Source organism: Tetrao urogallus (genome assembly GCF_951394365.1).
Source record: "Tetrao urogallus genome assembly, chromosome: 6".
Taxonomy (NCBI): Eukaryota; Metazoa; Chordata; class Aves; order Galliformes; family Phasianidae; genus Tetrao; species Tetrao urogallus.
In genome coordinates, this window is record NC_136819.1 from 23,724,880 (window position 1) to 23,738,123 (window position 13,244).

The 13,244-nt window shown below is 40.3% G+C and overlaps 1 protein-coding gene across 1 annotated transcript in view; it reads left to right on the top strand.

The window, feature by feature from the left end:
- AMBRA1 (autophagy and beclin 1 regulator 1) overlaps positions 1 to 13,244 on the top strand; it is a gene marked incomplete at both ends in the record, with an annotated part of 114,757 nt that overhangs the window by 38,996 nt on the left and 62,517 nt on the right. The window contains 2 exons of the mRNA XM_079537217.1: positions 3,612 to 3,692; positions 4,182 to 4,282. Coding sequence (XP_079393343.1) covers positions 3,612 to 3,692; positions 4,182 to 4,282 — 182 coding nt within the window. The remainder of the gene's footprint in view (positions 1 to 3,611; positions 3,693 to 4,181; positions 4,283 to 13,244) is intronic.

A 13,244-nucleotide genomic window follows, 5' to 3' on the forward strand; every position in this document is an offset into this window, starting at 1 on the left:
GTGTTTAATTTCACTTCCTAATACAACAATTTCTAAATATTAAAGATTACTGTTGCCAAGATTGAAAAGCAAAACCTTTTTTTTTTTTTTCTCTTCCCCTTTTCTGATAATCTTGACTATCTTCTGTACAATTTCAGTTATTAATGCGGTAGCCTGTGAGAAAGGAAGCCTTTATTCTCCAAGCTCTGGAATGCATACTTTAGCACCTATATATGTTTTCACAGCCATCATTTCCACTCCATTCTATATATTTCAGTCAATGGGCAAAAAAAAGTACCAAGAAGAAATCAAGTTTATATAAACTTTAATCCTTCTTCCGCTCCATGAGCTTTACAAGCCTTCTTGAATGTATGGGAACGTTGCTTTTTCTTCCTGTTCCTTTCTGTGTTAATGCTATTTTTCTCCTACCAACTCTTATTCACTATGTTGCTGTTCTGAATTATTCCATGCTGGGATCTAAGCAAGTTATCTGTAAGCTGAATTCTGGACCAGACCCTTTAAGTTTGTTGACCATTTCTAGGTTTTCACAGTTTTCCTCAGACAAACTAGTCTGGTTTTGTTTCTTCTTCAGAAGTTTCCCTGTGCCATTTGCTTTTGCTGGTGCACTGACAGCAGAGGATATTCCAAGAGACTTACAACTCTGTTACAGCACTTGCCATGACAAATTGGTTTCATTTATTTTTCCAAGGAAGCTGTTGGGTCGTTTTACAGAGGAAGCTTGTGAGTGCAAATATACTGAGGGATTTATCCTTTCGGGTTATGTTAATTAAACTATCCACTGCAAATAATTAGCTGAATGAGTCTACAGGTAGTTGACATTAGGTAGGAAGTGGAACATGTGGTTTTCACTCCTACTTTAGAGAACTTTGTAGGAAGCTTTTAGTTTCTTGCAGAAGCACTTCACGCTGGCACTGCAGTCAATCTAACATCTGCTCTCCTCCCTCTGTCAGCAGGCAGTGTGTAGTACAGAAATAACACAAAGTGGCACCCATCTTTACTGATCTGTAGAGCTTTTTATTTTCCTTTTTAGAAGGTGCAGAAATAATCTTCAGCTGGCACCAGGGTAATATCAGCTGTTCTAGCTTTACAGCACTAGATGCTCAGAAACTCTTTTATGACGTTGAGCATAGGAGTTTAGACATAAATGACTCTGTAAATTAGTGATTCAGAGTGATGTTTGGTAATATTCCCTTTTCACACAAACAGCTAAGTGAATGTATCTTATGCTTCCATTCTGGTATTTGGAAATTTTAGCATTCTCACAGGATAGTCTCTTATTCCAAATCCTGTTGCATAAGTTACAGGGTAGCAGTAGTTGGAATGGTGGGGGGTTAAATTTTATTTATTTATTTAAATTTTTAAAGGAGTCTTAAAAGTAGATTGCTTTATTCTGAATCTCTAGAGGCTGTCTGTTGTGATGAAAACTGAAGAAAGTATAGTCTGTTTTTTACCTTTCTGACTTTTTGTATTGAGGGGGTTACATAAATAGAGACAGTAAAAGATTTCTCCCATTCGAGTTCTCCCATCTTCCACTCCAGTTCATCAGACAGCATGTGTCCTAAATCGTTTCTATGGAACCTTGGTTAGTCCTGTTTTAAAATACCAGAAGTAGTTGCTTAAGGACTCTTGATTTCTGCTGTGGGAAACTTTGCACCTTCACCTTTTTAAATTTGCTTGCAAGGGCTAATTCCTCATTCCTTTCGCAGAGCCTGTTGCAGAGATTCTTTCTATCTGGGTAGTTCTATAGGGTGTTGTTCCTGTTGTTCCTCTTGTGTTTATTTATCTGTTACAAGAGCATCTGGTGATTCTAGTACATGTCCAAAACAAGTACATTGAAACCATTTGAAAACCATTTGGCTTTTGTTCTCCCAGGACTGCATATCAGCATAGTTTCAAAAACTACTATGTGAACTCTTTAGAAAGAGAAAAGAAAAATCTCTGTATTTCTTGTCTGACTTTCACCAGCTCTTACTGTGTGTGGCAGGATCTGGAGCAGGATGTTTGCTGTCCCCTTTTGCCTTTTCTCTTTAGCAGGAAAAGTTGATATGTCGGCACTCAGACTTCTCAGTATTTCTTCTGTTATTGATCTGCTTCCTAATAGAGTGGAGGCTTCTGATAAAAGACCAGCAGCATCTTTTATTTTGCTGATTTCAGGATCCCCTGTTGGTTTCACAGAAACCTCAGGGAGAGGTGTGGCTTTGGCTGCGCACAGCAAATGCTGCTTCTGCAGCAGGAGGAGAAATGGATGTGTTGAGTTTTCATATAGATTTTATTTTGGTGAAATAACTTGAAATGCTAATGAACTTTGCAGAACAACCTCTGCTCTTGTGTTCTTGGTTCCTCAAGTGTGTGGGAAACAGCCATGCAATGGACTTTCTTCTCAGCCCACGTTTCTTGCTCACTGACTTTAAAAAAGCAAAAGAAAAAAAGAAAACAATCCCAGCCACATGCACAACTTGCTGGAGTGGGTTAGGAATGCACTGTGAGTGTGTTACATAAGGAATATTTAGTTTTCTGTCCGTTCTAGGTGTTTTTAAGTAATATTCTCCCCACAACTGCCTGGGAGGAGGGCAGTTAGAACTGCAGACTGATGGGGGTCTGGAATCCAAGGAGAACGTACTGCTCGTGCAAAGTCATGCAGAGAGTAAATTTCTGAACTGAAAGCATTAAGCATTGTGGAGATCTGTTTCAGAGCTCAGCTCAGTTGATGGAGTGTCATTTTGTCAGGCAAACTCTGACATCTATGAATGCAGTGTCAGGAATTTTGCTTGCTGGAGGTCCTTCAGTCTTGGCTCCTGCTTGATGTGGGGTTGCTTTAACCAAAATCAGCCATGACTTTGTCTAGCTCTGGCTTGGGACTTCCAAGGATGGCAATTCCACACAGCTGCTCTGGGCAGCCTTTTTTGTCTTGCACTGTTATGGGGAAGGAGGCTTTCCTGTACCTACTGTAGGACAAAAGATTCTAAACGCTTTCACCTCATTCTTCAAGGCATAGTCACTTACTGTGAAACAGAATGAGAGGTTTTTGAAGAGGTATGGTTTTGTCTGATACCACTTAACATTTCTGACTTCAAAGGAAAAGCTTGTGAAAAGTGAGATTTATTTTAAGTTGTGATGGCACTTAAATGAACTTTGAAGGGAGAGAGCTCAGAAGGAGTCTGCAGATGATGTTTCTTAGCCAGAACTTCTGGAAATGAACAGGTGAAATGTTACAAATGTCCTTGGCTAGCAGAACATTTTCTTCAGGACTGTGGTGTGCTTGCTTTTGTTCTCATGGTCCAAATCATAAGGTTTCAGATTCATTTATTTGGATACTGACTTTAATTAATTGACTGTGATTTTGTTGATGCTTTTGAGGCACTGACAAACAATGAGGAAACTGTATTAAACTGTGTATTAGGCAATCTATATGCAAAGCTATCAGACATTTCTGGTATAATGAACTGTATGAATTTGGAACATAAGAAGCATAGGACTTATGCAAGAGAACCATTAAAGCTCAGTAGCGTCCTCAAGATGACTAGTTGACCTTGCTTTTTTTTTTCCCCTGTTCATGGAGAATACTTTATTACATTGTATTTTCAACGTGCAATTTTTTTCTTTTGCTGAAGGGACAATGGAGATCGATCCAGGCACCGAGCTCCCCGTAACGCCCGCATGTCTGCGCCATCGCTGGGACGCTTTGTCCCAAGGTAAGGCCTCTACTTATACGAATAGAAGGGTGTGAAAATCCTAGAGGAGCTAGTTGCAGTACAACTCTATGGTACTTTCAGATTGATTTTCTTTCTTGTTGAAGGCTGCTGTTTTCTTGGCTGGCAATTTCTGGAACACCTGAGATGGCGTATTAGCATCATCAGTGATCTTAGCATTTCTTACCTGCATGTTTGGACACAATAGGAAAAGAAAAGAATCTGATGGGAAATTCCTAGTGAGACTTGCTGGTTTAAGATTAGGAAGCTATTGTGGGATTTGCTTGATGGTGACTTCAAAGCCACATTGATCAGAGGAAGATCTAATCTGTAACTTGCCATTCATTTCAAGCAGTGAAATGGCTTGATAAGCAGAGGAGTCCAGTCTTCCTTCTGCTATAATGTGCTGAGATTTAGTCATGTTTCCTCAAAACAATTGCTGTAACATACTGAGATGTGTCTTCAGGTACATTCCCAGTCTCTGTTTTTCAGACGCTTCTTGCTGCCAGAGTACTTGCCTTATGCTGGAATTTTCCATGAAAGGGGACAGCCTGGCTTGGCCACTCATTCTTCTGTCAATAGGGTTTTGGCAGGTAATGAGATTTCCTTGTTTGAAGTTGTTGTGTATGTTATTGTTATTTTTTTTCATGAATCTGTGCAGAGGACCCACCAGAAAAAGGCTAATTCCAACTGTTGATGTTTAAAGTCCACTGAAACAAGAGAGAGGACTGTAGGGCATGATGGTAAACTATCATTCAAGTTCTTGAGCATTGCAGCTTCCATTCTTCATAGATGTGTATGGGATTGTCAGCATGATTTGGGGAGGGGTGCTGTTAACAATTCTCTTTGTTTAGCTTCCTTCCCTATTTCTAGATGTCTTAACAACCTGACAGACTAATGATCAGTTTGCTGCAGGTCCTTCTAATTGAATTATAGGGTGCCTTGTTCGTGTTCTGGCTGGCGAGATGCACACAAGACAATGCAGGATTCAATTAGGATCTTAATAAGTGTGCATTAAAAAGCTAGGCTGCCACCACATATGGTGCACAGGCGTTTGGGAGCCTTAAAGGGCATGCAGAGGCAGGAGGGGATGTGGAAGGGAAGAAGAGTCGACACACTCCTGCAGCTCATGAATGAAATGGTTCTGGATGACATAAGTCTTTGGGGTGCTTTTTTGGCTGATTGTGAGTTGCTCTGTAATTAACTCAAGTGCAGGGAAGGCATCTTGAGGGAGGACGACAGACAAGGTATGGACAGATAGGCCAGGATGTGCTTTTTTCCTGTTTGAAGGCAGTTTCATCACTGAAAGGAGTGCTGTAAGGGTCACACAGACTCTTGAGAGACCTTTAGCTTATCCTAAGCTATGATCAGTTATGCCTAAACCATGTTGTGCTTACACTGGAGATTTCCCAACTGTTCATGTGTGGAGCTGTGGTTTTTGCATGGCTCATTTTGTAGGACAAGAGTCTTGTCTTTGATTTCTGGCTCTTAAGTGCAAGAAACATCTCCTGGATTTTTGTCTGTGGTTGTTTTTGTCTGAGTGAATGTATGGTTCATAGGCCTTGTTGGAATAGATTAGGTTTCAAAGCACCTCCGCTATTTTTTATTAGGAAACAGTTGAATTAGCCTGAAGCTTTAGCTGACGCATGTACTTTCCCATGCTTGCTGCCTGTGTGGGCTTCGGTTGTTGGCACATGGAAACAGCGCACTGGCAGATAATTACTTGCTGCCAGGCAACACTGCAGAGATTTTCTGTAGCCTAGCTTTGCAGGGGACACCTGTCTTCAACCCTCTTCCAGCCCTCCTCATAGTCTGCCTATTCCTTAGTGACTGGGAAGCAGCCTGGCTGCTTCTCCTTGCACATTTTAGGGAATTTGAGCCTGAAAATGCACATTTGTTATTTGCAGCATGCATGCCAAGATTAACAAAAGAAGATGGAAGTTGTTTGCTGGAAGCTCTGTGATTACAAGACCAATCTTTTCTGTATGGTACTGTGCAGAATATACTTCAGGAAAGGTTTATTGGCTGCTGCAGTGTTATGGTATCTCTCACTGGAAATGGCTGGGATTCCAAGTGAAGACTTTCACTGACTGAAATATAAAAGTAATTCTCTAATGCAGCAATTCCTTGTCATACTTTATTTCGGCATTCTGTTTATTTTGGTCTGTACCTACACTTTCAGCTTTCAAAATGTTTTACACTTGCGTTCAAAAACATGTTAATGTGTTACAGAAGCCAGGAAAGTTGAAGATGTAAATATTAGGTGGAGGTGTGAAGGGTGAGAACTAGAAAACGAGGTGGCAGTTGTGGAATTGAGAATTTCTTGTGGTCATTAGGTTAGTCGCAGCATTGGCATTTTTGATACTTTATTTTGGGGCTGTTGAAAGTTGCACTGCAGACAGTATGCCTTCTTTTCTAGTTAGCCTTTGCCAAAGCAGTAGTTCTTTCTTCACTACCATAGTGAAAAAACTTATGAATACTTTAACCCTGGCCTGGCAATCACAGGTGAGGTTGCCAAGCTCTAAGGGAAAATCAATCGTCTTCCACTTAAATCAGGCTAATCAAAACTTCAGTGCCTTAAACTACCTATCCTATGGTGCATCCAGACTATTACTTCTGATTTATTTTTTTTTTTTAAATCCATGAATGCCAAAAGTATTTCTTATGCATCCTCTGCAGGATTTGAGGAAAAATGCCAGAAAACAAAAATACCTAACCTGACAGCTTGCGTAAGAGCTGACAATAGACTTCTGTGGCTGTGTGTTCATGGGAGCTCTTGGTTACTCTTCTTCTGTCCCCTGTCCCTTTTATTGCTGTATGAGGAGAAGAAATAAAAGAATCAGATCATAAGGGTTTATGTTTTTTGTATTGTACCGACTAAATTTCTTAGAGTCAAATTTCTTGCTGTCAAGTTCTCTCTATGTTTACTTTCAGATTTCTGCTTTATATGAACAACTTTCCATTATTTAATGTTATTCTCCTGCAATTCCTAAAGACAGCAGTTCCATGCTAGGAGAGGGTGTCTTGTGAATAAATGCAATCTTTAACGAACTCCCTGAAATAATGAGTTATCTAAGCGGATGAGCTAGCACAACAACACCACTGTGGATTTGACAGCATGGCATTGTTGGTATGGGAGGTCTTATAGATGATGTAGGCAGGGCTTTGGTCAGGGTTAGATACCCTTGTACTACTGAGGGCATGCAGCAGTCCTCACTCCAAAACATTTCCAGGTGAAGGTAGGAAGGGACAACAGATGGGTAAAGCAGATGGGAGCTCAGGGTGGGGGGAATTAAAGGATACTAGTCAACGTGACAGATATCTCATGTCGGCAGCCTAATTTGCATATGGCATTGGAACAAAAGCAATTCCCTGTAGCACCATCTTTTCCCAGTCATCTGCTGGTGCAGCTTACCTTAGCAGATATGATACACTGTATCACTGTGTTTTGTGGCACCAAGTAAAACACTGTATGGAAATTTATTACATCAACATTGTTACCTGTAGCATTCAAACTTGTAATCACACCAAAAAGTGTTGGTAGTTTGACAAGTTATATTTTCCTGTAAAGTCTATGTTGATTGGCAGTAATTACACTGTCCTCCTTTAATCCTTTATTAACTGAGTCTTATATCAGCTTTTTCATTTTGTCTGGAATCGATGTCAGGCTGACAAGACTGACATGTCTCATCCTATTTCAACCTTTTAAAATACTGGTATAACACTAACATTTTCAGTCTTCCACATTCTCATTTTATTTCAAGACTTATCAGAAATCTGAGAGTTCATTTGGTAGCAATTCTGATACGTTTGGTAGTGTGGGCTGTAAGCTGCCCTTTGGACTCTTCTCTCCTATTGAACTGACATAGATGATGGAGTTATGGTCTCCAAGGAGACATCCATACAGTGAAAACTAGTTGGTGTTTTTTTTTTTTTTTTTTTTAAGAGTCAGTGAAAGCAATAAATACATTTTGGCTTTGTATTCAGTTGGGCTGACCTATTTCATGCGATGGACTACAGTGTCTTGGGATTGTTTGTCTTCTAGTCTAACCAGCAGAGTGTGTTTTTTCTTTTTGTTCTGATAGGCACTTGTGCCTCCTAGGAGAGACCAAAGAGCTGTTCTGCAGGATGAGGTTACACATTTCTTAATGGGAGTTAGTGCTGTGGCAGAGTTCAGCAGCATAACATGCCTGCCTCTGGATCAAGGAAGACACAACTCAGTGTTGTTTACCACCTCCTACTGTTTTTTTTCTTAGGTTTTTTTTTATATTTTTCCTTGAGGCTGAGGACTTCTGTCCGATATTTTGTTTGCAGATTGCTTCATCCTTAGTCACACTGTGAGCAGGACAGTAAGTAGGTTGAGAACCAAGCCATGAATGTGTTTTTGGCATCTAATTGTAGTCAAATGTAGATCCTAATATGTTATTAAAAATGAGTAAATATAAGTATTCTTTATATTTAAATAAAAGTCCCCTTCATTCCTACTGAAGTGCTTCTAGCCTCTCTTGCCTGTGTGAGCTTTTCCTTTAGGCTTTATAGTAATTATTTGACTACTTCAGGATGGACGAAGGCATGCAGGTGGTACAGTGAAATAAAGAAGGCATCAGTTTCAGTTTAGTGCAAATTCAGAGGAAGAAAGTCAGTGTTTGCCAAGAAACTTTGCAGGGGACCTTAAAAATTGACACAGATGCCGGTTTGTTGATGTTCCCGTTAATCAGCAGGAGATCTTCATATGAAATTTTACTGGAAATGCTTCTTTCTCACCTTGTTTTGGTTTAATAGACAGCTTTCAGTTATGTGCATCTCAAAAGATTTTTTTCAGTGTGTGGATACAGACTGTGTTTGTGTGTTCTGACTTTGCCACCAGACTTTATCTACTGAAATGCAATTCAGCACAGTTGCTCAAAGTTCTCCATCTCGTGGGGAAATCCACACTCAGAATAACTTAAGGGCTGAATAGCCCTGAATGACAGCCTACATTTACAGGTTTTTGAGTGTTTTCCTTGCTATTTTAGGGTAACAGATTCAGACCAGAGACTAAACACACGTTTGCAAAAAATAAGCTTGGTATTACAGATTTTTCCGTAACTTATCCCTGTTCAGTGTACTGACTTGCTACAAGAGTGCTAATGGTGCAGTTTTGGATCTCTCTGTTTAGGTGCCAACAAAGCAAATCTCCTGCAGTGGAATAGGGCTGAATCTATAGATGAAATTGGTCATCTTAAACTTAGTAGTATTGTAATGTTGACAGCCTGCCTTTGATTTCGGTTGTTGGACTTCATGTATAGTACCCAAATGATATTTTTGCAAAATCACATAAACTGTCCCATTGTTCAAAGTTAGTATCCCTGGGAGAATTCCAGGTTGTGTGTCTTCAAGCGATGCAGAAGCTCAGCTTCTGGTTTCTGTACTTCTGCCAGAAACTATTGAGGCACAATAGCTAGAGCAAGTTGAAGTTTTGTTTAGATAAAAATTGACTAAGATGGTGTGTAAATTTTGTCTTTTCTCTGTGACAGGAAGATTTGTATGAGGTCATGATAGTCTTCCTAATAAGAATTAAGGCAGTGACCTAATGGTGTCTCCTGCTACATGTTCCCAATCTGTTAGCACTCTAGCTGTGTTAAGAGCTCACTTGTTCAAATACGAGTGAATGACTCTAACTCACCATGAGTTAAAATGGATGTTGATGCGCCTCTGACATAGACTATTAGAAAGAGTATTTATTGCTGCTGCTACTAGAATTCACCCAGTAACCTTTCACTTATGCTCTAATGGTGAAAGTGATCATGATAAGAGGCTGCTTTGGTTGCCTTGGAAACAGTGCTGCAGTTAGATTCTCCAGTTCCTCTGGCATCACAGGTGTGAATGCCTCCCATAGCTAAGTTTTCATGACCTAACTGTGTTCTGTCGCTTCCAGTGTCATAGTGAGCTGTGAATTCTGTTCTGAGATGCCCTCACCTTTCAAATGTGCTTGCAGCAATCCAAAACTGTACAAGGTAGAACAGAAATAGATGGCTCAACTCCAAAAGGTCATCAAGAGTTGATTGGAAAATACTTCCTTCTTGTTTCTGTACCCCTGTTTTTCTCACTGTTAGCAGGTGTGTACTCCACTTTCTCTGGGAAGGATGTTGCTCAGTTCCTCAAAGGCAAACTTTTCACTCCCTGCTGCAGTTCAATGCTACAGCCTCTCTTCTTTATATTTCTGGGCGAGAGGCTGTATTTCCTCAAAAAAATGTAAACAGTTCTCTAATCTGTCATGAAGGTGATAGATATCTACAGGTCTCCAATAAAAAAAAAAAAGCTGAGGGTATGCTTTAAGCTTCTTATGTTTATTGGCTGGTGACAAGGCTATAGAGAGACCTCAGAGAATGAGGTGACTCTCAAAGGCTCGCATCTTTTCGTATTGAGCGGTAGTACCCAACAGACTTGTAACAGAAGCAGAATGCTATCTATGTTCATTGACTGTGTTGCTCTACAGATCTGTGTGTTGTGAAAAGGAGCAGAAGATCAGGATGCTCAGCCAAATTCATGGAGTTGTCTTAGATGAAAAGGCAGGAGCAAGCTAGCATAAAAAGCCAGTGATGAATGTCTGTGAGTGAACGATATCTTAGTATTAGATCCAGCATTGACTTCTCCTTTATAGATTCTGCAGCACTGGCTGCAATGTCTTACCACTTCATGACTGTGGTCAGAAAATGAACTTTGTGGTAAATATTCTTCAAATGAAATCCCTCTCCCAGAATGTAGGAATGAGTTTATTACTAAAGAAAAACAAACTTAGAAACCAGCTAGTATTATGTAACTTTTTGTGGCTACACAGGGGACGTTTAGCTGATCCATAGATGCTATGTTTAGACCTTACAGGTTTATCTTTATTGTACATCAGTCGTTTCTTTCTGTTTTGCAAGACACCAGTGAACTTGTTCTTCCCAACTCTGTGCCTTAATTGGCTGTCCAGCAGCTCCTTTCTCATGCTGTAGCTTTATCATACATTTATATAAAAGAAAAGGCTGTGTATGTTGTTTCCACTTAGCCTTTTCCTCTCGTCCAAATTGTCAAATTTCATGGTGAAGATCCATGTAGTTACTCATCCGTGTTTTGGTATCAGCTTCTGTCACATATAGAAAGCATAGGCAGCGAGAAAGTGTCAGGGTATGTTGTGTGCTGGAATGGAAGAACGTTAATCTGACTGTCTGCTCGTAACACCCTGCTTGTTCAATGCCTCTGTTCACTTGCTTCTTCCATTTAGAGGCAAAGGTACTCTGTGGGCACAGAAACTTCTGTGTTGTCAGCTGTGAACAGGTACAACGAGGTTTTTTGGTTGGAGCATTAAGAATACAAAGCTTTAGAGACTGAAGGGCAGAAGGAATGAACTTGCATCAGAATAAAATGAATAATCATTTTAGGAGAAACCTTTGTTCGATTGCAGAGACCAGAGTAGTCTTGAGGCTCATACGCAATCTCTGAAGCCAGTTTAATTTCTAAAATAAACTTGTATTAAAATGTATGTATATCAGTGTTTTTATACTGTAAGTGCTGCCTCTTCATGTCCAAGCACAGAAGATGTTAAAAACTCCTCTTAAATACTGCAGAATAAAGGTGCAACTGAAGAGTCAAAATAGTGCTATTATCATCTTAAAGTTTGCTTTTGCTTAGTCCTTTTTGTTCTTGTCTTCCCTTTATGTTTTTTGCACCTTAACCTGCAGTTCGTCTCAATCTGCTAAGTGGGAATGTGTTAATTGATAGGGAATATGAGTCAGTTGGAAATGAGAATCCACAGCTACTTGCACTGTAGGGGGTACTTACTCTGTAATTCTTTGGTCATCCAAGATTTTGCTCTGATTCATCATCTGGAGGGAGCTGAACTTAGGTGCTTTAAATCCTATATGGAGTTGCCAGTGTATTTATCACTGATTATATGAGGAACTTGGAAAGAGTACCTTTCTATTGTGGGTACCTTTAAATGCCTGAAATTAGGCTGGCTGCATCCTGCCCTGACAGCTGGGTACAGAAAAAAAATATCTTTAAAAGAAGCAGAAGGGACAAAATGAAAGCAGCAGAGGTGGTATAGCAAGCTGAGAAACAAGGAACCTCAAGGGGAGGAAAAGCAGCAGCTGTTTGGTTTGTATGGAGCGTGCTCCTTTGGGAATGCCTTGCTTCCAGAGGGTAAATGCTGCTTGGCAGAGTGGCAGTGCCAGGAAATTCAGCCTACAATGAGCAAGAGGGTTAGACTAGGGAATCTCCAGAGATCTGTCATTGACCTTCAGAGATTCTCTGAATCATGGAGTACACAAGAGCAGTGAAATGATGTTTGGGTTCACTGTATGTGAGAATGGAGTTCTGTTTGAAGGAGTAGGTACAGCTGCTTCTAGTTATATGCACTGGGATATCATCCTGTTGATATATCCAACAGGATACAACATCCTGTTGTAAGACACTGATGATTGCAGAGGACTTCTGACTCTTTCAAGGATTGTCTGAAGGTGCGAGCCTTACTGGAGAAAGCTGTGTTACTAGCCTTCTGTGGGGATACTTATTTTGTGCCAGGAGTCTCATTTTCCTTTTGGTAGGCTGAACCAGAAAGCCAAAAACTGTTCAATCCCCCATTTACACAGCATGTGTCTGTAGGAAAAGGTGGTGTGGATTAGCTGCTATACGTTATAAGCATAACATTTCAATTTTATTTGCAAATGCAAATTAAAACGAGTACAGCTTTTCCAGACAGAGTGAGTGCAGACCCCTTTGTCTTACAGGATATGCTTAATGAAGAGTTAGGTGTCAGGGGATTTTTGGCTAGGATCTGGAAATGTGCCTGCACTGAGATTAGCAGTAGTTGAGATGATCTGCATTTACTCAAGTATGCCAGATGTTGTCTGTGGCTGGCTGCCTTTCAGGAGTTGTGGAGATGTTTTTGATGTGTTGTCCTTGGTTATGCTGCCCCAAGAGAGGAGTTTTTGCTACAGAAATGCTTATGACTTTGTCCTTCCCAATCCTTCATAGGAGAAGATTCTGCTAAAGGGTTATGAGGTCCCAAATACAGAGCCCTGAAGTGCTAATTACAGTTTTGCCATTCTGTTAGAGGGATGATTACGATGATTACATTTCCCAGAAGAGATGAGGGATGCAATTGCACTGTTATTGTCACCAGCCTGGTACACAGACCTCCATATGCGTTTTTGGAAGTGCGTTTCAAACAGGAACAGTATGGTACTCAAATTCCTGAATTAGACTGAAACAATAGGGAAGATTTTGGGCAGTTAAAGGAAGCAGCTTTTGTGCAATGACCCTGGGCCAGAAGCAAGATGTACTTCAAACAAGCCAGCTGTTGAATATGGTTGGGAGCCTTTAGTTCATTGTTACTGGTCTGTTGCTGTTGGTTGTTCAATGAATCAATCCACATCTGATTGCAGGCAGTAAAATTGGACTTGTGGTAATCTCTGTTGATTTGGTGAATAGAACTTTCCTGTGTTTGCTTCATTCCCTGTGATGATAGAGGGGAGCATGAATTCCTGTCATGATTATGTAGCTCTAAAGCCTTACAATAAAACAGGCAAT